Source organism: Syngnathus typhle, linkage group LG16 (genome assembly GCF_033458585.1).
Source record: "Syngnathus typhle isolate RoL2023-S1 ecotype Sweden linkage group LG16, RoL_Styp_1.0, whole genome shotgun sequence".
NCBI lineage: Eukaryota > Metazoa > Chordata > Actinopteri > Syngnathiformes > Syngnathidae > Syngnathus > Syngnathus typhle.
In genome coordinates, this window is record NC_083753.1 from 2,606,576 (window position 1) to 2,634,531 (window position 27,956).

The 27,956-nt window shown below is 45.7% G+C and overlaps 1 protein-coding gene and 1 long non-coding RNA gene across 7 annotated transcripts; one reads left to right on the forward strand and one right to left on the reverse strand.

Annotated features, from left to right (window-relative positions):
- Positions 1-86: 86 nt before the first annotated feature.
- LOC133169060 (uncharacterized) lies at positions 87-3,569 on the forward strand. Of its 2 annotated transcripts, none has more exons than XR_009718359.1 (3): positions 87-340; positions 2,250-2,402; positions 2,656-3,569. It is a non-coding gene; the product is annotated as an uncharacterized LOC133169060 (long non-coding RNA). The 2 variants fall into 2 exon arrangements; XR_009718360.1 differs by having other exon boundaries at positions 2,250-2,381.
- slc4a11 (solute carrier family 4 member 11) lies at positions 397-27,196 on the reverse strand. Of its 5 annotated transcripts, none has more exons than XR_009718358.1 (21): positions 26,946-27,196; positions 19,944-19,997; positions 19,646-19,762; positions 17,610-17,653; positions 16,486-16,714; positions 13,443-13,524; positions 13,030-13,153; positions 11,208-11,417; positions 10,469-10,553; positions 8,898-9,023; positions 8,430-8,543; positions 7,653-7,785; positions 7,488-7,561; positions 6,179-6,407; positions 5,996-6,102; positions 5,132-5,297; positions 4,005-4,178; positions 3,435-3,630; positions 2,679-2,848; positions 2,225-2,357; positions 397-1,942 (listed from the first exon to the last, which is right to left on the reverse strand). XR_009718358.1 is itself a non-coding variant. In XM_061300906.1 (20 exons), the coding sequence occupies exons 1-20, from the start codon at positions 26,980-26,982 to the stop codon at positions 2,291-2,293; spliced, it is 2,535 nt and encodes an 844-aa protein (XP_061156890.1). In that variant the 5' UTR covers positions 26,983-27,196; the 3' UTR covers positions 397-2,290. The 5 variants fall into 5 exon arrangements, 3 of the variants coding, with proteins under 3 accessions (XP_061156890.1, XP_061156889.1, XP_061156892.1); XR_009718357.1 differs by having other exon boundaries at positions 397-2,139; XM_061300906.1 differs by having other exon boundaries at positions 397-2,357; positions 19,944-19,994.
- Between the last annotated feature and the right edge of the window lie 760 nt (positions 27,197-27,956).

Sequence of the window (27,956 nt, forward strand, 5' to 3'; positions counted from 1 at the left end):
AAAATAGGCTCGGCACGCAGCATTTCCGCGTTCTGGGGTCTTGCAGAGTGCAAACTTCCGGTCGCTAGGCTAACTAACGCGAGGCTAGCAGCGGAGAAAAGATGTACATGACGCGAGACCAGTCAATACGCGATCTGCGACCCTTGCGCCTCGTGGAGTCGCGGGAGTTTGCGATCCAAGATGGCCGACCTTCTGCGCATGCGCCTCACAATGCGCAATTTATTTGGGGTATGGAGTCGAAGAAAGCAGAGGCCACTTACAATCAGCGTGAGGTATTGGCAGGTTAGCATTACGTTAGTCGTTTGCTGATCCACGAAGAAAAGACAAAACAGCCCATACGGTACTACTTTTTATTTGGCAACAGCTTGAGATAGTGTCTTTTTTCATATATACACACACACACACACACACACACATGTACTATGTAATAAACCAACACATTCTTTTTTAGATATTTCTTTACATCAGATTCCACCCATCTTACAAATATAGCTGCTCTTTTTCCCACAACAGAAAAATGACTCAATGAAACCCAAATCAAAAGATGGTAACGATGTGTGTATGTGTATATATATATATATATATATATATATATGAAATTTATAGACAAATCTTACAACCGTACATTCATGGTTAGAAAAGTAGGCTACTGAATAAGAAAGGAAACACTTTCCAGAATGTCTGGATTGGGCACAGAGAAAAGACCTAACACACAATAAAACTCTTTAGAGTGGAGGTCAAAAATACAAGAGACATTTGGGATGATGAAAAGTTTCTACGAGTACATGTGACTCCTCGTTTTCCTCCCTTTCATGGTGAGGACCATCCCAAGGATTATGCAAACATCGGTTTATGATTTCTCCTGCGTAGTTCAATGGAAGGGAATGCACGTGGGGAGCTTTTCCCCCCCCCCCCCCCCTTTCTACATCTTCAAAAATAGAGCTCGCTGAGCCTTTTTTAAAATAATTCTTTCATACACAGTATTGCTGAAATGTCAGGTGTTGCATTCGAGGACAGTCTGTGAATTGGCGATGGGTTCCAGGAAAAAGCGAGATGCGTGCAAATCTCTCGTTAATCCAAATTTGGGGGCCATTACGTGACGTCACTTGACAAAGATAACGCTTTCTAAAAAGCTTTTCACGTCACTTTCCATGGGGGTGGAATGTTTTCAGATAAGTCTGTAAACACATGAAGCCAAAATGGCAGACAAAACATTTCCAACACAGGAAAAGATGAGTAACGCAATCAGCACAACACAAGCATTTCCTTCCAAGAAACAAAAAGAAAAGAAATATTCAAAGCTTTTTTTTTTCATATATTGAGAATTGTCATCAAACTACATGATTTGGTTTGTGCTGCCATTTTAAATAATCACACACAATATTTATATACTGTTTATATGTTTTGCTTTCCATTCCAAACATTAGGTTAGGCTTGGGCTCAGGGGCAGGACAGGAAGTATTTGAAGTAGAATGTGGGTTATCGTTAGTTGGCAGAGGCTTGCCTGGGTTTGGCCTTTGAGGAAGGGGGTCAGGTTAGGATTGGGGCAACAAGTCAGGGATGGGACTGAAGGCTTGGGGGTTAAGTGTAAGAGACACGACAGGCTAGCAGGTCAGGGCAGAATGCGACAGACGGGCTAGGGAAGGGCAGGAAGGGCTAGCATCATGCTTAAGATAGCCCTTACAAGATCTTGACCACGACATTTTGTGCCCTTCATTTTTTTGGTCAAACAAATGTTGGCTGAATTTAATCGAGGATATCCATTCACGAGTTATGAAGTGTCAAATTGTGTTCTGTACTGTAGTTTTTCACGTCAACTGAAAACGATGAATCCTGCCTTGAGGAAGCCGCCCGTACGTTTAGGGACAAGCGGGTGCAAACATGGAGAGGAACTCGTAAGGATGCCAAGCCTTGCCTCCTCCATGGAACGTTAAAGGGAATGCTTGAAAGAAGAGCAAAAAACAGAAATCTACTCATCGGCACAGTGCACGTACACGTCACGGTGTCAAAACACGCAGGTGTGAACAAAGGGGTTGTGCCGTTGCGTCTTCAAAATGTCAGTAGTTCAACAACTTGAAGCAAACACAAGGACGACAACTGCGGTGAATCGGGGAGTTGCCCAATTGTTCATCGGGCGGCCTGTCGGAATGTAAGACGCTGTTGGACTTTTCCCGCACAGTTTGGTGTTTTAGAAGGGAGAAAAAACAAAAAAAAAAGGTCCAACCTTTTTCTTTGCCCTTTTACGGCAGGTCTTTTGGGTTGCAACTGGCGTCGCCTTCGCCCTCCGCGGCTACATATGTTGGGCATCCATGATGTCCAAATATTTGGCCTCAATGATGTGAGGGAGCACCCTGTTCCTACACACGCAAGAAGAAACATAAGTATGTGATACACTTCTACAGGTAAGAGGTGGCATCAACTTGTATAGAAGAGAATGGGACCATGCACATATCCCTGAGGAACTCCACACAAAGACTAGAATGCAAATGCTGATAGACCCTGTGAAATTTTACTTCTACTTATTTTTATACGGTTAAAAATGACTTTTTAAAATTATTTCCCACTTGATAATTATGATTTTGTTTGACAATGTTTTCTTTGATACCTTTTTTAATTTTCTGATCCACCCCACCCTTTTCTTTCATTTTATTTGAGGTCGGTCGGTTCGAGGGCGTCACCTGAGGGGGATGAGCAGGATCATGACCAAGGGGAAGATCATCTTCATGTAGGGGATGGGGTACATGCCGAACGTGCACAGCACCAGCAGCTGCATCATCTGCAGGAAGGTGAAGTAGTGGATCTTCCTTTGGGGCACTTTACGGATGTAGTGGGTGGGCGGGTACGACGTCTGCGGCAAAGGGGGAAAACACGTCAGGACCCATCTGGAAAATTAAGTTCCCTCCGCTTGTCCTCCTCCGGCCATCCGGAAAGGAACTACCGTTTTTTTCCATGTATAATGCGCCCCCATGTATAATACGCACCCTAAAAATGGCATGTTGATGTTGGAAAAAAGCCTGTACCCATGTATAATACGCACCCAAATTTTGACTCCTACTTAAGTCCGTAAACGTAAAATTATTTCAGAAAAAAGATCATCTTTGGGAACAACCGGATGTTATTCTGCCGGTCAGTATCACTGCGCATGCGCGAGCAAACTCAATAGCGGAGAAATGTTTTGGATTTGTGTAGGGTACATTGTGACAGCAAAAGAGCAGGTGATCGAGCAAAAGAAGAAAGCGCATCTGTAATGGCGGCCTCCGTATGATGTCCGGATAATAAAAAAAAAAAAAACTTTGTACCCATGTATAATACGCACCCCAGATTTTAGGACAATAAATTAGTTACATTTTGCGCATTATACATGGGAAAAAACGGTACTTGAGTAAAATGAAAAGGGCCGGCCACGCCACAGGATCCCCTTCGACGCTCCTCACCTGCTCCTTGAGCAGCAGGGCCATGCGGTCGCACATCTGGTTGCCGTCGATGGAGGTGAGCGCGATGTAGAGGAAGAGCCCGAACAGAACCGGCTTGGGGATCCACTGCAGCGGCAGAGGCAGCAAGAAGACCGACGCGCCGATGAAAATGTTGGCGGCCAGTGACGTTACACGCGTCTCCTTCACCTGGACGATACTGAACGCGGATACTGTCACACAGCGGCCCGATGACATCTCGCTCATTTTCACATACAGGCCGCCGGGAAAATTCATTCAAACTTTACTTCCAACTTTGACCACTAGAGGGGAGTCCATTATTGCGCTCAGCCCAACATAAAAACAAAAAAGCCCATCACAGACCTGGAGGACTCTAAATTCCACATATAGCTGTCCCCGGCTGATGCCGACCTAATTTGAAGATTAAGGGCTCGCCAAAATAATAGAAACGGCAATAAATGTATTTGGACTTTAACCTCAAGACAGACAAATCTTTTTCTTTCATTTACTTGGAAGGACACTTTAAGTAGTCACACAGAAGCTGGTTCTAATTGCGCGCGTCTATGCACTCACGTCTCGTAGAGGTGTCCTCCTTCCACGCGCTGCTCTACGAAGGCCAGCTGGCGCACGTGCAGCGTGGAGTGCGGGAAGGCGGCGTGCATCCAGGGCAGCCCCAGAACCGACATCAAGATATTGATCAGGCCCGACAGCATCAGGTCCCAGTGGTATGCCGTGCCTTTCAGCAGCCTACGACAACACATAAAAGGACGACGGTGAACTTGGGAAGTCATGGACACATTTGAACGTCTCCACCCTTGACTGAAAAGTCAGACAAAAGGTCTGCCATGCGTGGCTCACATATGGGGCAGCATCCATCAATGTCAGTGCCAGCAATCGCAGCAACGTGCCTCCTAACTGTCAGTTGAGTTTGATTTTTTTTTTTCTCCTCACCCGTCATGAAACAAACCGGTCGCCATGGCCAAACTTCCCAGTTTGGTGTTGTGCATTTGTCTTTGGCCGTTCACATTTGGTAGCAACAGGCCAACACCTTCGGGAAGTGAAATGGCCACTCAAGACCAAGAGGGCGGACTTCTTGAGGTTTTTGGGGGCTCTTGAGACTCATGATAGACATGCCTACCAAATATCATATCAAATTAAATTAAATCCCTTTACTACCGGTTATTTCTGAACCAATTTCATCATTTTCATACGATTTTGAAAGCTTTTGGATGGGATTTCTTGTTGCGATTGCTGACTTGTGGATTCTCTGGCGCTACCGTCAGCCTGCGGGCGGGCCGATGGACGTCCGTTCATCACGGATGGACGGCATGGCGGAAAAAGGTTAGACTTCCTATTTTGGCTGCGAGGCTTCTTGACTCAGATGTCAACTTTTGTGGCTCAGTTGTCGCTAACGAAGCGACGCGGCACCAAAGGTCCTCGTGGCTTTGGAACCAGGCAAAGGCAACCAACCACCTAACAATTACTATTACCATTATGAAAAAGAAGCAAGCTTTTGTGGGGACAAATGACAGATTAAAGACTAGCATCATCAAATGACAAATTTAGTTTGGATTTCCTGCTAGTGGCCCAAGCGTCAATTTTCAAAGGTGCTGCATAGCTTATTTTGGCAATGTGTACTTCCAGTTTTGGTAGCTGGGAATCTCAGCCAGCATATTGAGCAGCGTTTCCTTTGTATTCACCTGTTCTCGGGTGCGTTGGTGAGCGACACGACGATATTCTGGTCGATGAAGATGAGCAAGGCCAGCAGGAAGCCGAGGACCATGGCGCTCAGCACGTTCAAGGCCGTCAGGCGCTCCAACGGAGCCACGCTGAATGCTGGCTTGTTGTGGACTTTAAACACTGGAACTGCTCATACACAAACAATAAGCATTGATATGTCATAATGATGTCACATTTCATGTTTTGGGTTATTATAAGAAAAGAAAAAAAAAAAACATTCAAAGAGGGTAAAGGTTTTGGTTTTCCTTTTCCAACAATAGACATTTTCAATGTCTCACTGTCAATTTCTTTCAGCAATTTCTTTTCAAAGAAATGTTTTGGATCTTGAGGTGGGCTAGTAAAAAATAAAGATATGTGTTTCATGTGTGTGTGTTTTTCTTCCTCCATGATGTGGGTGTTTGTAGGGCAGCCAAGCCTTGAGGCGCTCCTCGAGGGACACGGAACACTCGCATTTCTCGTCCATGAAATAAACATTCTCATAACAAACACTTTCAAAACAAACATAAATAATAAGGCAGACGGCAGATATTGCCGCTCAATTCCCTCGGCCTGGCGTGCCCCACTTGATGCGCACTCCTCACCTTGTTCTTCATTGAACGTGTTTGTGTGCTTCTGTACGTGTCAGAACAACGTGCGTGTGTGTTCAAGCTACACAATGCTAAGCTAACGCAGTGGCACATTCGTTTACGTGATGTTAGTTTGACTTTGTTTTTTGACAAACTATATTTTCTCAAGAAAAAAATTGCAATGTTTTGATAATAAAAATAGCACTTTACAGGCTAAGGTGTTTGTGTGTGAAGACAAAAGCAAAAAGTGGTACTGACGCTCGATGTCGCTGAACAGGTATGACCCAATGAAGGAGAAGAGAAGAACAGAGATGGGCAGAGCGCAGTCGGACAACACCTCCCTCACTTTGGCGTGTAGGAACGGACTGACAACAAACACACACGCACACAAAGACGCAATGTCATCATCAGGCCCAACTATGCCAGTCGATTAACCCATACCTCCTCTTGAACTGGTAGAGTGTGTAACCCATCCACAGCGTGCCCATCATGAGCAGCAGGCACAAGACGGGCCGCTCGCGTGTGCAGTTGATCAGCGAGTTGGGGAGGACGTGCAGCACAGAGACCGTGCCCAACTCGCTCCCGTTGCCCCCCATGGCGGCAACGTGCTGCGACTCGCTGGCCGTGCTGCCGTTGCCCAGCGTAGGCGGGTGGTAGTACCTTTGGAAGACTGAAAGGACGGCAGAACTGCACTTGATTTTTTCTGATGATGACTAATGCCTTCTCAAATTGGTGTCTTAATGTCTGCAACAAAATGGACGCCGCTCCGTCGGGACTGATTATTAAAAAGATGGTGCTCGTTCATCAATGTTACAAAAGTATCAAAATGCAGAATGGATTAGCATTAGCGGCGTTGGAGGTTAATGTTATGCTAATGGCAGACTGGCTAGCGAGGTCTCCATTTGAGGAAATTAAAACTGCGTCAAATATTGATGAGGGGGACGCGACAGGCTGCGGGACATTTAGCATACCCAGATGTCATTAGCATTAGTGCTAATTAGAGATGCACCGATCCGACTTTTTCAGTTCCGATACCGATGCCGTGGCTTTGCGTATCGGTCGATACCCGATACCGATCCGATATTATGGTTGACTTAACAAGCTACATAACTCTACATGTGGAACAGAAAAGACCAAAGGCAATGGCATCAGGCAGACTACACAGTTCTTTGCTCTAAATTAGGGGTGTCCAAACTAACGGTCCAGTTTTTATTGGCCCGCAGCAAATTCTGAAAACATAATTGAATATGGCCCGCACAAGAAGCTTGAGCTCAGCTTCTCAGTTTCCACACTAGATGGAGCCCGCCACACAAAGCGTTTGACGTCCCATTAACACCCCCCCGGAAGAGAAGCGAACACGCAGCGTTTGACATCCGATTAGACTCCGCCCAACCCACCCCCCCCCCCCCCCCATTCGGGAGAGAAGCGAACGCGCAGCCTTTGACGTCCCATTAGCAACCCGAAGAGAAGCGAACGCGCAGGTTTTGACGTCCGCTTAGCAACCCGGGGAAGAAAAGCGAACGTTCGCTCCATGTTTGCGTTTGTTTAGAAAACTCTGGTGGCATGCGGCACACGTGCTGCTGGCGTATGACGTAGCCCGCGTCCCAATAGATTAAGGAAAGTATCGGCTCACAGATCGGCTGTATTTTCCGATACCCGATCCATCTATTTTGTTGATATCGGGGCCGATATCCGATCCAGATATCGGATCGGTGCATCTCTAGTGCTAATGTTAGTACATGTTACTCACTTTTCACCGTTCCTTTGATAGCGTCCACCACAAATGCGATTGATATGAACAGCGCAATCACCTCCTCTGTCGACCTGTAAATACAGCACAAATCGGCGATAAAACGTACAAAACATAAAATGGTGTTTTTTTTTTTGTTTTGTTTTGTTTTTTTGCCGTATGCACCTTTTGAAGAGCTTCATGACCAGGCTGAGGTTGAAGACGCCTCCCAGAATGAGGAAAAGACAGTTCCACAACCCAATGCAGGCGTAGAAAGCTGGGAAGTCTAGCTGGTAATCATCGCAGATACCACGAATGACTGCCAACAAGCACATTAGCATTCTTTGAGTTATGCGGACACTCCGTGGAGCATGGTGCCTGAAATTCACGAGATCGCGGTGCTCATCAACGTCCGACTACGTAAGCAAGCAGCTAGCGCCAATTCCACTTTTTTTTTTTTAACATTGTAGAGTCAGGTTGGATGCGCCACAGTTGCCAGGGTGCTTTAAATTCCAGGGAAAACCACCGCCACCCAGAGCGTTTGTGTAGTGCTGTGCGCATGCAAGCCAGTAGCCGTCTGCGCGACCTGCAGGGTGCCCGAGCAAGCTGTTATGTAACAAATTGGATTCTTATTTACGGCCGCCACTGCGGCTAACTTGAGGTGCTCAGCGGGAGCACCAACAATCAACATCAACACAACTGCAACTGGGAGTGGGGGGTTTCACGGCCTAGTTTTTTTGTGTTTACATTTATAAATGTGTCTGGTAGTTAACCCAAAAAAAAAAAAAACATTTTAGGTTTCAGTTCCATTGTTTTGTCCATAATTTTTAAATTGAAAAAGAGACATCTGATTAATGGAAATACTTTGGTGGTCATTCGAAAAAATGTTTGCATTCATAAATTTCCCCGCTAAACACACATTTTGCTGCTCAAACTCACACACACAGACACGACACGACGTACCACTTATGAAGATAGCGAGGGGGGCGGTGGTCAATGGGATGACCAGAGGGGAACCAGCAAACAGCGAGTAGATGACGCCACCGATGGACTGCCCGATGATGGTCTTTCTCACGTCTACACGCACACAAGCAGAGATAAGACAGGTTAGATATGGAATATTGAGAGTGAGAATGTGGCAAAATATTCCCAAGAGATACCTTCAATGTCATAACCGTCGTAGTCGTAAAATTAAACCCATTTTTTATGGCGATCGTGCGTGTGAGTGAGTGAGTGTGTGCGTGTGTGCGTGCCCGTGTGTGTGCGCTGCAGGCTCCATGTTTCCGTGTCTTCTCCCAAACTCATAGTGATGACAGCAGTTGCAAACAAGATCGCTCGCTAAATTTGCGGCAGCTCAGAAAACACAAACAGTCACTAGGCCAAGAGTGCAGTCAGTCAGTGGTGCTAGGTGAGCTATTGTTGGTACCGTACCAATCTCGCCCCGCGTGCTCTCGTCGTTAAGCGAACCGAGCGCAATGGCGGGCAGCAGGATGACGATGTACAGGAAGATAGCCGTGGTCATGTACTTCAACAGGGTCTTGTTGTTACCCACGATGCCTGCAGGGGGAGACACACACAAAACCATGCCAATGTGTCTGACAGGCACTTGCTAAATGAGTTTGTAACCAACTCTGGTTCCTATTATTTCCCGCAGTTAAAGGCATTTACAATCATGTCTGAAGACTGTAGCTAGTTAGCTAGCGGGTGGTTAGCCTGTAGCGATGACGACTCAGATGATCTGGAAAACAAATCAATGTGGCTAACAGCCATTTAGGCGCACAAAGCAGGTTAGCCTGAGAATCTATTGTCAATTGCATTACCAGGATAGATAGGAAGATTAAAATAATAATAGATTAAAGATAGGTTAATATTGCAAATGAGAATCTATTGTCAATTGCATTACCAGGATAGTTAGGATTAAAATAATAATAAATTAAATACAAATGAACGATTTCATGAAAGTTGAATTATTTGTTTTATTACATGTATTGACTTTGTTTTATTATTGCATATATATATTGGTTGATATTGGCGTTTCGACTGCAGTAAACAGGCCAGATTGTATCATGCCAAATTAAATCATTCTCCGTTTTCTCTTTTTTATTTTAACTTCAAACACAACAAAATACTTTACAATGAAAAAAATAATAATCCATAGTCATTTTGTTGTTTGCAATCACTGGGAGTGGGCGGCGTGGACGCGCAGTAGTGTTTGTAGAGTTAGTAGTAAGTGGACCGACCTCTCACCAGTAGTCTGTGGGTTATTTTGTAGCGTCACTGGCAGCGTCTCTGCGTCACTTTAGTCTTTGGTGTGCAGATATTTGAATGAGAAAGTGTCTGTGTCACTGATGATATTGCAAACGGACACCTGTGTGTGTGCGTAAACTGGGAACGGATATGGATCCGCGTTTCATTTCTGTGGCTCGCTCCGGGTGCGCAGGACCCCCGCGACAGTGCCAGCGGGCCACAAATTATAAATTCTATGACACGATGCTTCGGGATGGTTTAATTTAAGACAGGGCCGGATTTGGCCCACGGGCCGGACTTTGGACATGCCTGGTGTAGGGGTACACTCGCCTGTCTTGTGTCGGCACCGTGAGTTTGACTCCCGCATTGACGGTGTGTGACACAAAACATGGGGGTGGGAAAAAAAATTAACAAAGAAAAGAAATTGCATTAAATAATGTGGCTAAGTTGCTGAGGCACAGGAGGCAGGTTAGCATTCATTTTGGGCATGTTATTTGGCAACAATGTGGCTAGCGAGCCCTTGCAAACGCATAGCTCGTGGTTTGGGCTTCTTGTTCAGTTGATATTAGCAAACCATTGCTTGTTCATGCTCCGAGCGACACAGGTGGCACAAATAATACCACCATCTTGTTGACGTGCCAATATTAGCGTCAGACTACTAAGAGGCTAACACGTCACAGAGGCGAAGCTTACTTTAGCTTAACAACACTTAGCTTAGTTCAGTTTTAACGACAGAGGCGGCAGGCGAATCCTACCATCTGTGAAGTCTGAGGCGTAGAGAGGAAGGCGACGACACAGGTCCTCGTAAATCCCGCGGCCCGCTAGGAAGAAGTCTGTACACTACAAACACAAAGAGGGGTTTAGTTGTTAACGAGGTCGCTGCAACCCGATGGAGCGGGACGACCCAAGGGGCTCGACGCCGTCGACATGGCAACGAACAACAGCGAACATCGGCAAATTCATTTTAGTTGGATGCTTTCACTTCAATAATCCTGTTGAACTATTTATCATTTGTTGGTATGATTATGTATGAAGTAATCATTCATTAATTTAATTAATTTAAATTTAAATAGAATGTTTGTTCATTTTTTATCTGTGCCCTTCTTTCCATCCTCCTTCCTCTGATTTGTCATCCCCTGTGCAACTTTACTTTGTTAAACGACTCTCTTTTCTTCCCTTTCCTTTCTTTTCTGTTCTTTTGTTTTCGGGCCTGAGGAAGGACACCCGACATGCTCGAATGGAGGAAATACAAGTGGAAAATGTCTGCGAGCCCTCAACTGTCAACGTGATGCGAGTGCATGTGTGCCAAGGCTGTGAAGTATGCACGGTCAGGTCCTTGGAATGGATGTGTGCAGACTAAAAGACTGAAAGGAGCCCAGAGGCTTTTTGCGGGCCCTTTAGCACAAGGAAGCTACGAAATGGCTGCAAGTTGGCCAAATTTGGACATTTCTTCAAAGGTGTGTGGGGCGCCGATCTGGGAAGAGGCACGCTCACCTTGAGGGGTTTGTGGCGACGGGGGGCGGGCTCCTCTTTGCCCAGGGCGGTGGGCTGCTGGTTGGCCGCCGTCAGCTGGTGGCGCTGGAACACCAGGGCCTCCTTGAACTCCTCCTGGGTTTTGGTCTCCAGAAGCTTCTGACGGAAGGAAATGTCCGAGAAGAGCGTGGCAAATGTCCTGCCCAGCTCCATGGCCGTCTTGGTGCTCTTCTGCAGGGCAAAACAGCCGCAAACCATTGGGGTTAATCTACAAGCAACCCCCCTGTGAAATCACAAACTAGTCCATAGAGTTGGTGCACCTCCTTTCCCTTGTAAATGTTCAATAACATGTAAACACTAGGGGTGTAAATCGCGGGTTTTGTCACGATACGATATAATATCGATATAAAGAACTACGATACGATATTTGCCGATATCTTAAAGCCTGCTGCGATTCATTCACGATATATCGCGATATAGTGCTCTACGATCGATATTTTTTTTTTTATAAAAAATATAGAACAATATCCTGATTTATAACAATTCATACACAAAATCAACAAGGTACTGCAAACTCTTTATTTAGGAAATTACAAGAGTATTGTAGTATACAAATTGTTTACTTTAACACTGAACTTTGATGTCGTGTTTTTTCTTTAAATGTGCGGCGAGATTTATGCTCCCTGAATATTTGATCACCGCATGGCAGGATTTACAAACTGCACGTGTCTTGTCCGTTGAGCCATCTTTTCTTTGGAATCCAAAGTGCTTCCAAACGAATGACTTGAAGCCTAAAGGGGAGCCAATTTCCTCGTCTTTTTGGACACTAGCCATAGCACCAGCCCAGGAGCTGCGTACTAGTTGTCGACTCCCCTTTCACGTGCAGCAACGCCGCGCACTGCTCCCTGCTCCCGGAAAGCGGAAGCAAGCAACAATGAACTGGATTTCAAAATAAAGTCGCGTCTAATGTCCGAGGTCAAACACGGCGATATAAATCGATGTTTACTTTTAGCATCGATGCCAATAAATCGTAGAGCATTATATCGATTAATCGATGTGTATCGATGTATCGTTACACCCCATCTCAAAAGAGGTGGTGCACCCCCACTCGCCCCTCCCACACCCCTAAACAAACTTTTCAAGTCACAACTTCCACATCCTGACGCAAATATTTTAAGCGACATTTTTTGCATCACACCCCCTTGCAGCCCCTCACCCAGTCAAATGCTCCCAACCTTTTTAGCCACAAACCCCCTTTTCAAATCCTACCACAGTGACCACTCCCCTCCCCCCGCATGGACCCTAAAAAAAGGCAACATTCCTAAAAGTATATCCAAAACCCTCCTGACGTTTTTCCCACCATGTTGAAATATGGACGAGCCCACTGACAAGAACTGACATGAAAGGAATTTTTCATCAATACTTCATCCACATTTCACAGCTTTGCACCAAAAGTCACCTTTTGATCAACAGCTCCTCACTCACATGAAGGCGCCGTCGCTATCTTCACTCAATGCTAACATTAGTATCAGAGTTCATTAGATTTTTTTTGATCCCTCGCTGTGGGACACTTTCAAAGGGAAAACAAGCATTTTGGACTCAAAAGAAACAATGATAAATCACTCAACATATTATTTTGAGTGTGCAATCAAAATGCTCAAAAATTGCCAGCGAGGAAGTTCAAAATCAGCCTCAAAAACAGGAAAGCGAGCATTTCAAAATTAACTTTTCCAGATGACGACGAAAATACAACAACAAAAAAAACACTAATCAAAGATATATTTTTTCCCCCACATGTATGCCAATGAGACAAGCAGCTGAATTGAATGTCTTTGAATGTTACCATTTTGCGCGGCGCCAGGACCAGAATGACGTAACGGACCTCACAGCAGTTCTCCCCCCAGTTCTGAGGCCTCTCCAGCCGCGAGATGCATACGTGACGCCGCTGGAGGTTCTTCAGATTGCACCTACACACACACACAACACACACACACACACACACACACACACAACACACAATTGAAAAGGAATGTCGAAGCTGCGTTGGCATGAGGGGATGCGGACAGTGTAGAATAAATGTCAAACGCTGCTCAATTTGATTTTAGACTTCATGGAAACCATTTTGGAATGTTAGAGCAATCTCGTGATTTTTATTTTTGTCGTCTCAAATTGAGATTTCGAGTCAATGCCCTTCAAATAAGGGCGGTTTTCAACGAATCCTTGAGGCGCATCAAAGCCAACGCATCGGTTACTCACAGTATGCAGAGCCAGGACTGCTGGTAGTGAACTCCGGTGTCCGTGGCCGTCACACCCTGGATGGTCTCGGACAGAAGGTGCACTGATGGGAACAACAACCATTAGGTGAGAAGAACATTATGATACAGATGAGCACGCGGGCGCACACGCATCCTTCAAATTCAAAGCCTGGTTTGGAACCCGAATCCAGACTTGAAACCTTATCACTGGGTTCGAATTTTAATTTGACAGCCGAGCTCTTCCTCGCATGCTCTGTTTGGAGCCCAAATCGTCATCTGAAATCCAAATTTTGTTCCCCACCACGTGCCGTGCCTCGGCCAATTGAGCGGCTCGCGTTCACGGTGGTGAATGACAGTCGTCACCATGGCGACCCCTGGCGGGACGGCGGAACGGGGCGGTCGCCACACGTTGATAAAAGACCAGCGCGAGCGACAAGATAGAAAAGAAGAAAAGCTGAAGGGGAGGATTTCAGTTCAATTCAATTAGTGTCGCACGGCAAAACCTCCGTCAGGAATCAGGCAAGAATTTGGACTAACCGGCCCCATTTAAAAGCCAAAGCAATGCTTCAAAGCTCACCGTGGAACGCCCGAAGCCCAAATTCTGTCCCAAATTTGAAACCAAACTCTGTCTCGAATCGCCAACTTGAAAGTCTAACCAAGGCCATGTGGTGGAGTGAGGATGACCGCCAATTAGTCACGCAGAGGAGATTTGCCTTCAGTTTGATATTTGCTGCCTTTGCTGAGGTAGGCTCGCTCTGAGCGCACTGTGACAAAAGAGAAGAGAGGAGCCGAAGAACATTCAATGTCGTTTTTTGACTCCACGGCAGCCTGTGTTGCCTGAACTATCGCTGGCCGGTATCGGTCCTTCACAAGTTGATATCGGGCATCGATCGATACCTGACACCAATCCTTGCCCACCCCTGAACGAACCGCTAATTTGGTTCTGAAATGTTACCATCCTAATTTGCTTACTTTGCTTTCCAGAACTATTTTGAAAGCAGCCTTTTTGAAATCCTGCTGAAAATCCCACGAGAACGTCTCGGCTGGGCCTCATACTTCAAATGCGCCTCATAACCCAAACATGGCTTCTGATATGCGTCGGATTGGCTGGCTGGAGGTTGAGGTGCATCTTTGGAGGTGACCTCAATAAAAGCCCACAATCTTATGCAGCCACCAAGATTAACTGTCTGTCAGACGCGCGCACAGGCACACGCAGAAGAATGATTGGTTTCCCCTCGTGGCCGGTGGAGGGCCCGGTGAAGGAGCTGATTAGATGAGACGAGGTGGCAGATAAAACACTTATTTGCAACGGAGGCATACATCATGGGCCAATCACCACACGGCACTCCGATGATGTCATGCCATGCTGATAAGTGTGTATGTGTGTGGGGGGGGGGTCGTCGAGAAGGGTGTACATCCGCGAGGACGTAGCACGGCGGCGAGGTCGAGTGGCACTGACATGCTACGCTAAATTGCAGTTATGTAACCTCGCCGCCCCAGAAAAACGACAAATGATAAAGGACGCTAACGTGTTGTGCAAACTCGCAATTACAAAACATTTAACAAGAAAACCGGAAAATAGCTTGCTAAAACTATCATGACAAAAATATAAAAGGCTCGAATGTGTCATAACGCTAGGCAGAAGACGGATTCAGGCAGATGGGCGCGTTGATGAAGAGTTACGGGTGGAATGGCGACGCGCTGGATGGCGACAGTGATGGGGACGCCAGCAAAGAAATGATGTCAGAATATTTGGACACTTTGTGGTTGCTTACCGTCATCAAAGAAAACAAAACTGTCTGCGTGCAAAACAAAAGAAGAAGAGGAAGCATACAAAGTCACAGGTCAAAAGAAAGTTTCAACATTTGCTCTTTTGTGGTTAGTACAGAGCTCCACAAATTCTGCCCGGCGACAGGTTTGTACATGACCACGACAAAATAATCATCCGAGCACCAAGCAAAAAAACATCACAGGCTAACAACCATCTCTGGGTTGTTCGCGAGCTTCTGTGAATTCTGCTGGGCAACAGGTGACCACAAGCAAATTTGTTGTTTATTGGCTGTTGTTTCCATACCCGAAATGTGTCTTATTTGGCTGCGTGCAAATCGGTGGCATGTTTGCTTGCATAACTGAAAAAATGTTATATCACAGCTGCAGCGTTGGCCCAGCTAATTAGCTCCTGGCTGGCTCGCGTCGGCCATGATTGTTGTTGTTGCTGCGGCTAAGAAGTTTCCTCAGGAGGAAAAAGCTGCTCGGGTTTTTGGGCCAAATTAAAAAGTATCGCCCACTGGCTCCAAGCTAACGGGAGGGTTATTCCAGTGCGTCGCCACCCCTGTTAAAAAGTTCCGAAGAGGAAAGTCTGGCATGAATATAAATGTTACACTAACCTTCAATGTACGACAGCGCTCATATTTCCCATTAATATTCCGTATACATTTTTTTTCTTGTACCCTCCACTGAGTGCAGTGATTTTGCAAAACACCATCCAGCAGATGGCGCTGAGGTGAAAAAAAAAAAAAAGAAAGACTCTTGCGTGAAGAGCATCTCCTCACAAGAAGGAGTCGGCCGCCATGTTGGAGAGCTGTTTGAGTAGCTCAGCTAGCGATGGATGACACCACTCAATTAGCACCCGGCCCACACGTTGCCCACCGCCCACCCAACGGTCCTGATGGACGCCGAGCGTGCCGCGACATGGCGGGCGGCCGTCACCTCAGCGAACCTTGGCTAACTGTGTTGATTAACAAAGCTGTTTCTTGTCAACAACACAGAGTTGGAGTTAAAATCCACTTGACAGTTGAGATGCGAACATCCCCCCGAGACATACGATCACATCATTTCTGAGCGATAGCGGTCAAGTCTTTATGTCAACATCAGAGCTGCACAGATTTGCAGACACTTTCAAGTATTTCTAAACAGTAGGAGGTACTTTCAGATCAGTGCCGATAATTGCGGTCGCTTGAAAAGATACTTGAAGATAACAGTCACATAATTTGCATAATTGCAATAAATTAAATTTAGTTCAGGTAATGGTGGACGGTACTCACCGTTGACTTCCTGTGCGCCGGCGTCAGTGAAGAGTAAACTCATGATGTCCTCAAAGTTGCACCCTGGCTCTGGGGCGTTGTCGTCCTGTCCAACGTGTCTCAGCATTCTCTTCAGGACGTCGTCCAGCGACGCCGCTGTCTCATCCAAGAGGATGCTGGCACGGGCCAGGAAGCCGTCAAGGTCGCGGTGGGCGCGGATCTCTTCCTCGAAGTTCATCAACTTCACGTACTGCGCCACGCACACACGTTAGCATTGGGAGCGACCGTTAATACGTTAGCGATCTCCTCATCCAAGTTCATTGGCTTCGCATACTGCGCGACGCACACCACGTTAGCATTGCTAGCTGAGCTACTTGCGTAACAACTCCACTGCTACACGTTAGCATAGAGACTGTGGGAATGCTATATAGCCCAATGTTTCGGGATTAATATTAGGGAGATACAAAGCATTCTAGACGTTCAGTACTTTGCTAGCTAAAAACTCAAGAAAGCCTCAGAAACAGACGCTTCAATGGACGGTGAGATGATTACAGGTCGATAATGACCGTAGCCATCCAAACCACCCTCCCGCCGCCCACAAAAAAGGCACCCCCCCACCCGTGTATTGATCGAGGGATTGACAAAAATCCCGAAGACGAGTGAAAGCCCCCGCTGCTCTTTGCAAAACATGAAAGGACGTCTTTATGGAAGACATAGTGACACAGCGCATTGTCACACTGTGTTTGTTTGCGTCTCTGGAGACGCGGGTGGGCGGCTATTTTGGGTTCTCGTCAACCGCGCGTATTCTTTTTTCCAGGAAGAAAATAACATCTTTAGATCAAAAGCAGTGTGCAGAAGACATGGAGCTGCTGCAGTGAGCAAATGCACACAAATGTTAAAAGTGCTCCTTTGACGACGACGCATGCTTAAATGGCAACAAACTAAGCTCAGTTTCCAAGCTAACAGAAAACTCAAACGTGATGACATTGTTATTGTTATCATTCATCGTTATATGTTTGTTGTATGTTCGCAAAAATGTCCTTCGTTAGGAGGTGCACTTTGTATTGTCGCATCTTAAGCGCCTTGCCGCTAACAAGCGCTATGCCTGCTAGCTCGTGAAAGCAACAAAGTCATCGGCGGCTTACCCTCCTGGATGTGTTGAGCAGCACGCAGCCGGAGTCATCGCTCTCTGCATGGGTAGCAAAACAAAAGACAATTAGAGAGGATGTTCGACATCATACACTGACAACAAAAAGTTGTCAAGACAACTCGAGAGGGAAAGTTACGTTTATTCACGACGATAGTTATCAACGAGTCAGAGATGTCCACCGAAATTCACGGCCGGTGAGGCACCGAGATTAAAAATGGATGCGCAAATTTATAAACTAAGCAGACAAATTTAAGCAACGATAATTGGTTGACATTACTATAAAACGATTAAACTACAAATGGTTTTATGAGGCGCTATATATGCCTCAGTTAGCTGTGGTTTTATGTGCTTGGCAAAACTATCATAAGTGGCTTGGGCAGATAGCTCAAGAATTCTTATCATGCCTATACATATTTCAAGCAAATTAAGTTGAGAAATCAAGACGACGAGAAGATCTTTTCCTCTGAAAAGCCAAAAAGAACAAGAACGAGGAGGAGGAGGCGACGAGGGATCGTTGAGAGGCGAGGCCGTTTCTCCGATAAGGCTTTTAATCTGCACGTGATTCCGAGCTCTGCGGCAACAGAAGACAAAAAAGAAAGTCTTGACTACTGGGGGGAAAACCTTTCATGCCAGCCGCTGTTACGTAAGGGCGCTTAGTGTCTAGCGGGGGGACAACGTTATTAGCTTTAGCGCGGGCTTTCCTCCGTGGCCTGTCGGGTAATCAATGGGAGCTTAGGGAAGACGTCGTCTCTGCTGCGTGACCGGCATGTTTGGGGGGTAGGGGGGGCTGGTGTGTGTGTGGAGGGGGCGCACGTGGCCTGGCTGGTCGACACCACGCTCTAATTGCTGTCAGGCGGTCATGCTAAGAAGATCATTTTTACATCCATAGAAGATGATGATTAGCGACACGCCTCAGCTGACTTTGAGTAATCCTTTTTAACAATGGCGACAATGAAGGATGGTCATCAAGGGAGCAACCAATTCATGACATTCCACATTCAAACTCACTCCAACTGCAAAATCTTAAGAATTGACTCCTGACACCGAAGAAATCGAAGGGCGCATTTTTTTTTGTTTGTTTTTGTAAATGGCGCTATTTTACCAAGAATTGTGACATTGATGCAGAATTGTCCTAATTTGCTTCTGCGGGCGATACTTTGACACCGCTAGAAGACAAAAAGGAACAGTCGACTTCATCCCGTGCAAAAAGAAAACCGTGAGATTTATCTGCGCGTCGACCTTTGGGTAAACAATAAATCTGTGCTCAACCGAGTGCCACAAATGGATGAGTCAATCATATTTGACAAAATGATGAGTCAATAATATTTGACGGTGACGGGATTTAACGGCACGCATCCTCACATCCCATCGTTGACTCGCCACCATTAATCTTGGACACGTAACATAGCGTTAGCTCGTCTGCAGTTAAACATCCAGCAGACACTGTGCACGTCTTTCCGGAAAAGGTCGAGGGGAAAAAAAACGAGGCAACAATGGCAGCGAAAAGCTAAAAAAAACGTGTGTGTAAGTGTTTGATGAACTGGCAGCCATTCCAAAACACCAGCGGTCACATGACTCGTCTCAAAACATCTTTTCCCAATGATGTCAATGGAAATGCTATTAATGTGTTCCAGCATTTTTGAAATGTCAGAAACAATTTAAAATAGCATATTTTCATATCATCCTAGGGTTAGTTATTAACACTGTGTCTGTCTTTTATTTGATTGCAGTTTATTTTTGAACCCACTATTCAGATGCTGACCCACATAGCCACTCAGAAGACACACACCATTGTGCAACATCCCACAGCAGTAAAAATAATGCTGCTAATTTTACTGCCGTCAATCAGAAGACACCAAGGAGTCGAAACAACTTAAAAGCCCACCGCCGAGTCCAAATGCTCCCAATTTGGAACTAACTTCAAATTATTTTTTTGTTTTGTTTACAGCTCAAAGTGAATCAACAACAGTGCTAGCTTCTCTGAGTTTGCACTTAGTTACGGTGCTAGCCTCTTTAAGCGATTACACTGACCTGGTCCAGGTGTGACTTGGTTGTCGTAAAGATGGACGTCATCTGCGGAGGTGATGGGTGAGTCCTGGACCTCCCCTGGGCCCTCGTGTTCCTCGTCCGGCTCCACCTCCCTCTGCTCTGAGGACACCAAGACACGATGTCAGACGTTTTAGGTTAAACAAATAAATGTCTTTTTTTGTCTTTGTGTTCTGTTTAAATATCAGCCAGGCTGCCATTTAGTCTCTTCCCATCTATGTGTCATATGTCTTTGTCATCACGTTTTCGCTCTGTATGCGAGACAGTTCTAGATGAAACTCACCCATTTCCTGAAAGAAGTATCCATTCTTGGACATGCCACAAGGAGGCGCCTCTGCTGGAAGGAAAAAGATGTCAAGGGGGTGTTCGACGTTGGTGTGACCATAATGGAAACAAAACACCAACATGAGGCTTAATATGGCTATGAGCCCACAAAATCATTGCATAGGGGCGAGGTCCTTGAAGTGACCTGTTAGCGCTAGCAACGAAAACAAAATGTGATACACATCGACGAGGTGAACTGCTAGCACTAAGAACGCAAAGAAAATTGCGGCAGAGCTAGCACTAACAATACATACATCCATGTTTTAGAAATAATTAATTAGCAGCGTGGCTAACGCTACATGCTACAATTGAACTTTGACTTGAATTTACTTTGCACAGCATATGGTGTGCCTTGTCTGACAAAAATCTATAAAAACATTTTTACTCTCCACGAACCCTAATATTTAATATTCATGTGTCAACGCTAAAGGTGGTGATGGGTTTTTTTTCCCCCGGCTTCCGCGCGATGGTTCATCACTAGGGGTGTAACGATTCATCGATACACATCGATTAATCGATATAATGCTCTGCGATTTATTGGCATCGATGCTAAACGTAAACATTGATTTATATCGCCATGTTTGACCTCGGACATTAGACGCGACTATTTTGAAATCCGGTTCATTGTTGCTTGCTTCCTCTTTCCGGGAGCAATGCGCGGCGTTGTTGTGTTGTGAGCAGAGCAGGCACGTGAAAGGGGAGTCGACAACTAGTACGCGGCTCCTGGGCTGGTGCTATGGCTAGTGTCCAAAAAGACGAGGAAATTCCCTCCCCTTTAGGCTTCAAGTCATTCGTTTGGAAGGACTTTGGATTCCAAAGAAAAGATGGCTCAACGGACAAGACACGTGCAGTTTGTAAATCCTGCCATGCGGTGATCAAATATTCAGGGAGCACAAATCTCGCCGCACATTTAAAGAAAAAACACGACTTCAAAGTTCAGTGTTAAAATAAGCACTTTGTATACTACAATACTCTTGTAATTTCCTAAATAAAGAGTTTGCAGTACCTTGTTGATTTTGCATATGAATTGTTATAAATCAGGATATTGTTCTATGTTTTTTATTTAAAAAAAATAAAAATATCGATCGTAGAGCACTATATCGTGATATATCGTGAATGAATCGCAGCAGGCTTTAAAATATTGGCAAATATCGTATCGTAGTTCTTTGTATCGATATATCGTATCGTGACAAAACCTTCGATTTACACCCCTATTCATCACTCATCCGGAAGAAACTGACCCGTTCGCCAAGCTTCCAGTACGTCAGCACGAACGCTAACGTCGCTTTAAATGTCACCGACCTGAAAGGTGACATTTTAGAAATGCCGGTGGAGGAAAAAACTAAGCTGGTAATTTTCACTTTAACCTCGCTGAAGTGTCGCAGCTGTCACACTGTACGATGATGAAATTCACTCGAGCTCAACGACCCTGTCTGGACATCTGCCAACATGTGAAGCAACCTCATAACAGTCTTATGGGAATGACTTAAGTGGAGGCACGCGACAATGTGGAGCAACCACTTGTTAATGCCAACACCACAAAACACCCCCACAGTTGGCAAATATGAACTATTATATTAAATATTTTTCACATTTTATGCTACAATCGTACTCATTTTTCACTGCAGTTGTGAAGTTGTAGCATTAGCGCGCGCCCTAACAAACGACGACAGAAGGAAAACACTACTGTGTGGTCGCCATGGCAACGATTGTGAGAGTTTTCTCCCTGGTTTCGAAAGCAGATGATTTTTTTAGGTCTACATTTTGCGGTTGCACGACTCCCTCGTGTTGTCTTGACGAGTTTAGCGTGGCAACCGACCGCTTTAATTGACAAGAAGAAGCGGCACACATTTTTAGCACTGGCTGAACGGAGACTCGTCTGATCCATGTTTCCATCCCGACAACCTTGAAGTGCTGTGATTTGGCAGTAGCGGTGAGAAAGAAAGGAAGAAAAAAAAAGAACTTTTGTTTCTTCCTAAAGTATGATTGTGACAACGCAACCTCGCAGCTAAACTCCATTTATGATTCAGTGACTCGCCAAGAGAGCACGACAAGGCGAAATTTGTCGAAACTTTTTGTTTACTGCTCGCCACAAAAACATGCGCCCTCGTTCTAATGCCGTTTTCCATTCAAAGCTAATTTGTAACCATAGTACCCTCATAGGATTTTCTCGAAAGGCTTTCAAATAAAAAGCGCCGGGCAGCAACGAGTACGTTGACATCCCAAGGTCAAGAACGCACATTTTTGCCTTGACTCGAGCGAATTCATTTTGGACTTTGCTTGTGAAGGCCACGTTCACATTTGCATGGCGGCTGCACTGCGACGAGCTGAAAGCAAAATGGCTGGCGCGTCACGCGGGCTTGCTGTGCTTTTCTGTCACCGCCAAAGTTACATCTTACGTACGCGCACGTTTCATGCGGTGCGTACTCGACGTGACAACATGTGGCGGGCTCTCCTCGCGGGAAGGAAGGAAGGCGGCGCGTCACAAATGAAAAGCAGCAAGCAAGACAGGGAGGGAGAGAGCAGCCAGGCTTTTACGCTGGTAGCGTTTTTGCTCCGTGGTGGCGGCGGCTAGAGCAAGAGAGGAGGAGGAGTTGGGGGGGGGGGGTGCAATGAAGGCAAGAAGACGTTGCTGGCGCCTGGATTTAATTGAGGCGAGGCAAGAAGAGAACGTGCGAGCAATTAGCAGGAATTCCCTCGCCGAGCGCGCGCAGACACACGCACACACATATATACACCCTCACACGCCTGTAGCACGCTTGTGTCGTGTCACGTAAAAGCTTTATTAGCAGTCCAGGCAGGCCACATTCTAAGTCACATTTTAATATTCTTTAACTGTCCTCCACGTCTAACAAGGAGTTTCGCACTGTTTATAGAAAATGTGATAGCAAGAAGACAGCAAGTCATCTCATTTTGAACATTTTCTGCAGATTCTTTACGTCACGTCTGCAATCTGCCTCCGGAAAAGTTTCACTGAGTGCAAAAAGAAAACGACAAATTGGGGAAATTTGGCATACCGCTGTAAAAAGAAGGGAGCTGTGTTTCAAGTTGGGTCAAGGGGCGAGAACCACAGGATTTTGTTTTCTTTGCAATGTTGCAAAATTGCTCAAATTTGTTATGGTTACCCACAAAACTTGACATTTGCGTTGGCCACTTAATTCTGACTACCGTTTTTTTCCGTGTATAGTGCGCCCCCATGTATAATACGCACCCTAAAAACGGCATGCTGATGCTGGAAAAAAGCCTGTACCCATGTATAATACGCACCCAATTTTTATGAATTTATTTTAAATTTTTTTCTTTTTTTTTTTTTTTTTTTAAGTCCCAATGATCGTCACACACGCAGGGAGGCAATGGGTCCCATTTTTATAGTCTTTGGTATGGTCTTAACTAGGCTGGATGTAATTTTTTTTGTTGGCGTTGATTTCTCCGACTGCCCATAAACGCACCACCGCGCTCCGTGCGCGCACGGGACAGCAAACGAGCAGGTGATCGAGCAAGCCTTGTCTGATACGAGAGCATTGCGGTCACATGGAGCGTGTTTGAAGTGAACAGCAGAGAAAAAAGGAACAAGGCAAAGTGTTGTGAAATAAAATACTACCTGTAATACGGATTTAGGTAGAGAACTGAACTCTCGCTCTTTATATAGCTGACGTGTCTTGCGCATCCGTTCTGCGCATCTGTAATGGCGGCCTCCGTATGATATCCGGTTTGCGTGTGTGGGCGTGTGTGGGCGTGTGTGCGCGAGCGAGAGAGAGCGAGAGAGAGAGCGCGAGAGAGAACGCTCAACCGTAGCGCGCCGCCGACCGCCCAACTGCACCGGGCTGGTCGATTATTGTGACAGAGCCGTCGCTGAAATTTAGAAGATATTTTTAAAGTCCTGATGTACTTTCTAAAATTTAAGTGGACCTCAGAGCGCACTGCGCAGGGAGCTTAATTTGGTGCGGTCGCGCAACCGCAGCGCGCCGGGCGCTCACTGTCGCATTGCTTAAAGAGTGCCTTTGTGTTTTAGGATGAACAGCAGAGACCAAAGGAACAAGGCAAAGTGTTGTGAAATAAAATATTACCTGTAATACGCATTTTGTTATTTGCTGATTGAAACTGCTAATTAAACTGTGAATTGAAACTAATAGGAAGAAAACAACTCTCGCTCTTTATATAGCTGACGTGTCTTGCGCATCCGTTCTGTGCATTTTATTTCACAACACTTTGCCTTGTTCCTTTCTTCTCTGCTGTTCACTTCAAACACGCTCCATGCGACCGCAATGCTCTCGTATCAGACAAGGCTTGCTCGATCACCTGCTCGTTTGCTGTCCCGTGCGCGCACGAAGCGCGGTGGTGCGTTTACGGGCAGTCGGAGAAATCAACGCCAACAAAAAAAATTACATCCAGCCTAGTTAAGACCATACCAAAGACTATAAAAATGGGACCCATTGCCTCCCTGCGTGTGTGACGATCATTGGGACTTAAAAAAAATAAATAAATAAATAAAATAAAAAAATAAAAAAAAATTAAAAAAATTTTTGTACCCATGTATAATGCGCACCCCAGATTTTAGGACAATAAATTAGTTAAATTTTGCGCACTATACACGGAAAAAAACGGTAGTCAAATTTGGCGCCAAAAAACAACAAATGTCACGCAAACCCCCCCACAAATATTCAAATTCTCAAGTGCCGTCTAATTTTCATAACGGTAAGAGGCTACAACAGCACATCGTGAAAATTCAAACTTGAACAAAAACAACATGCGCATAAGAACTTGTTCTGTGATGATGCAATCTCTCAGATGAGCGTGCGCGTGTAATTACTTGAATATGCGGGCGTGCTTGTCACTTACAAACCCGTGCGAGTGCGCGTGCCCCTATCTTGTCTCATCTCTCAAACTCTCGAAATTTTTGTGGGCATAATCGCATGTGTAGTGTATCATCATTTGGATGAGCGCAGATGGCGGCTCGCCAGCCGCTCGGCGGCCGCGGTGCATGAGACACGTTGCCAGCGGTGAATACTGATCAGAGATCAGAGTCACGTTGGCACACGCGAGTGCGCACACACACACACAGACGTACATGGGCGCAAACTCACACACATCCAAATTATGATACAGTACATACACATGCAAATAGACCCACAAAAATAATGAGACGCGACATAAAAGCCGTGCACACACACGCACGCACAAGCGGCTCTTTCAAGTAGTTGAATATCATGAACGATACTCTCAGGTTTTATGCACACCAACATGTACACACGCACAAACGTGTTGGTGAGACGTGACAATGTGACGCTGTGTTATGTCGTGCCAGCAGGGGGTGCCCTCTCATTTATATTCATATACTACGTATTTGTGTTGCATATATTTGACTCCAATGAATAAAAATGAAAAGGATGCATGTCAAATTTGTGTGTGTGTGTGTGTGTGTGTGCGTGCGTGCGTGCGCATTTGTTTCGAACGGTAACCTTGAATGAGTGTCAATGACATTGAGCGTGGAGGCCATCTATGCCTCACAAAAGTTGACCTGAGAAAAGCTGCAGCGGCGAAATACTTTCTAGAATCGAGTATTTTGCTGATTCTCCTGTCAATTCATGGATAAATATTTGGGAAATAGTAACGTGAATATAAAAAGTCTACACACCCTGTTTGAATGACACCAAGATAAATAATTTCCTTTTTCCATAGATAAAATAAGCTTTAACCTGTACAATTTAAAAAAGAGCAACTGAGATAATGAAGTTGCACAAGTGCGCACACCCCATTTTAACCAGGGATGTGGCTGTTCAAAATGAACCATTGGCGTTCCAATTCAGATTAAATGGGAGTGGGCACAAAAGTGCCCCCCAACTAAAGTTCAGGTGTTCTAGTCGGCTTTCCTTGACAACAATCACATTTCCTGACTAAAATACAAGAACAGTAAAGAATTTTTTCAACCACCACGCGCAAGTTATTAATCTCATTTATAGTGGCTGTTTGTGAAATGTTGGTCTCATTTCTTTATAAATGTTTTTTAAAAATTTTTAATCTTTAGAGGAACGGTTTTCTTTATTTTACACTTATCTGGCCCTTAAGTATGCTAAAATGTGATGTTCAAGACGTCCTGCGTGATTAGATTCGAAAGAGACGATTTCCTACGGCTCTGGATTGCAGTACGACTTTCCAGGTGTGCGCCAGCCAACTAGAGGTCAAAAGGCCACCCGCGGCCCCCAAGGGAGCATTGGTGCTAACACTAATGAGATCATCCGACACGTGGCTAACGTGAGCTTTCGTCATCAGCAACTGATATGCAAAGGAGCCAGCAATATTCTGCAAGGGACACGCTGGTGTGCACACAATCCTGTCACACAAGCACAGACACACACACACACACACACGCACACACACACACACACACACACACACACACACACACACACCTTACCAGCCAAAACAGAAGTGAGGTAGCCGCATCACACCTCTAAATTGAGTCTCAAAGGAAACACACACACACACACATGCGTGCACGTAAAGGCATACGCGCGCGCGCATGCACACACAAACACACACAGGAAGTCACAACACAACTCATATGCAATGATACACACTCATGCATGCGGACACGCACGAGAAAGTGCATTATTGCTTTTTCTCGGCATTCCAGCTGCTCCTGCTGGCCAGGTAGGACGTTTGTCAGCCTCCTGACATAAACAAGACGGAGGAGGAGTAGGGAGGGGGGTGCGTTTATTTTTTTGCGTGTGTGGGGAGGCTGTTTTCCTGGAAGACCCCTCCAAGCAGAAAAAGTCAAATGAGTCAATTGCAGACGGGGCAAAAACAACAAACATCTGGTGTGGAGCTGCGTTAAAAAAAGGGGGGGGGGGTCGAATGCGGGGGCAGAAGAGGAGAGTGGGGGGCTCAATGGTTTAACCAGGAAGGAAACCCCAAGGTTCTCCCCCAAGAAGGAGGCGTCGGAGGCGCTGCGTTCACTTACCCAACGGCACAAAATGAAGAACTTTGTTGGTTTCCATAGCTGAGCGCGTGGCAGTGGCAGCCGTGGAAGTAGAACGTGTGCAACCCCGCACACACACTTCCTCTTTCCGACGGAGTGTCCAACCGCCTCCCTCCCTCCGTCCGTCTGTTTCCCCGGCCCACAGTCAACCCATCATGGTGCCGTTGCCCTCCGCGCGCGACATCACCTTCTCGCTTGCTCAGCGCCGACTGACTCGCGCGCACACGCAGTGACTCAGCCCAGACTGACACACGCCGCCGCCGCCGCCAAGGCGTTCCTCGGGTCCTAGTGCCTCCCACTCACCATTGCTTTTTGCAAGTTGGAATCTTCAGTGAATCAACGCATGGTCACAAGATAATGCCCAGGCACCGTATTTTTCGCACCAAAAGGCGCACTGGATTATAAGGCGCACCCTCATTGAAGTTTTTATTTTAGAAATTTCATATATAGGGCGCACCGGGTTAAAATGTGCATAAAATAGAAGCTATACTGCAACAAACTGAGGTTGACTAGGGTTGCGGTATGCATCCACTAGCCAATAACCAATGAGCCCTCCGTAAACAATCGCGTTTCTCAAACAATCTCCTATAAAATGATCAGAACGGACTAAAGTTCGATCTAACACTGGTACTACTTAGTACCATGTTTCCCTTCCATATCGATCCGTAAATTTACTCAAAACATTAACAGAGCAGCCTATTTTGACATGAAATAGCCTTGTGCGTATAGCAGCTATTATTATAGCATTAGCCACCCGCAAACTCTCATGAGCATCAGCTCGCACACCCCCATGAACTTCAGCAAAGTGTAAACAATCGCGTTTCTCAAACAATCTCCTATAAAATGATCGGAACTGACTAAAGTTTGATCTAACATATTGGTACTGCTTACCTATGTTTTCCTTCCATATCAATCCGTAAATTTACTCGAAACATTAACGGAGCAGCCTATTTTGAAATGAAACAGCCTCGCGGGTACAACAGAGCACTGTGT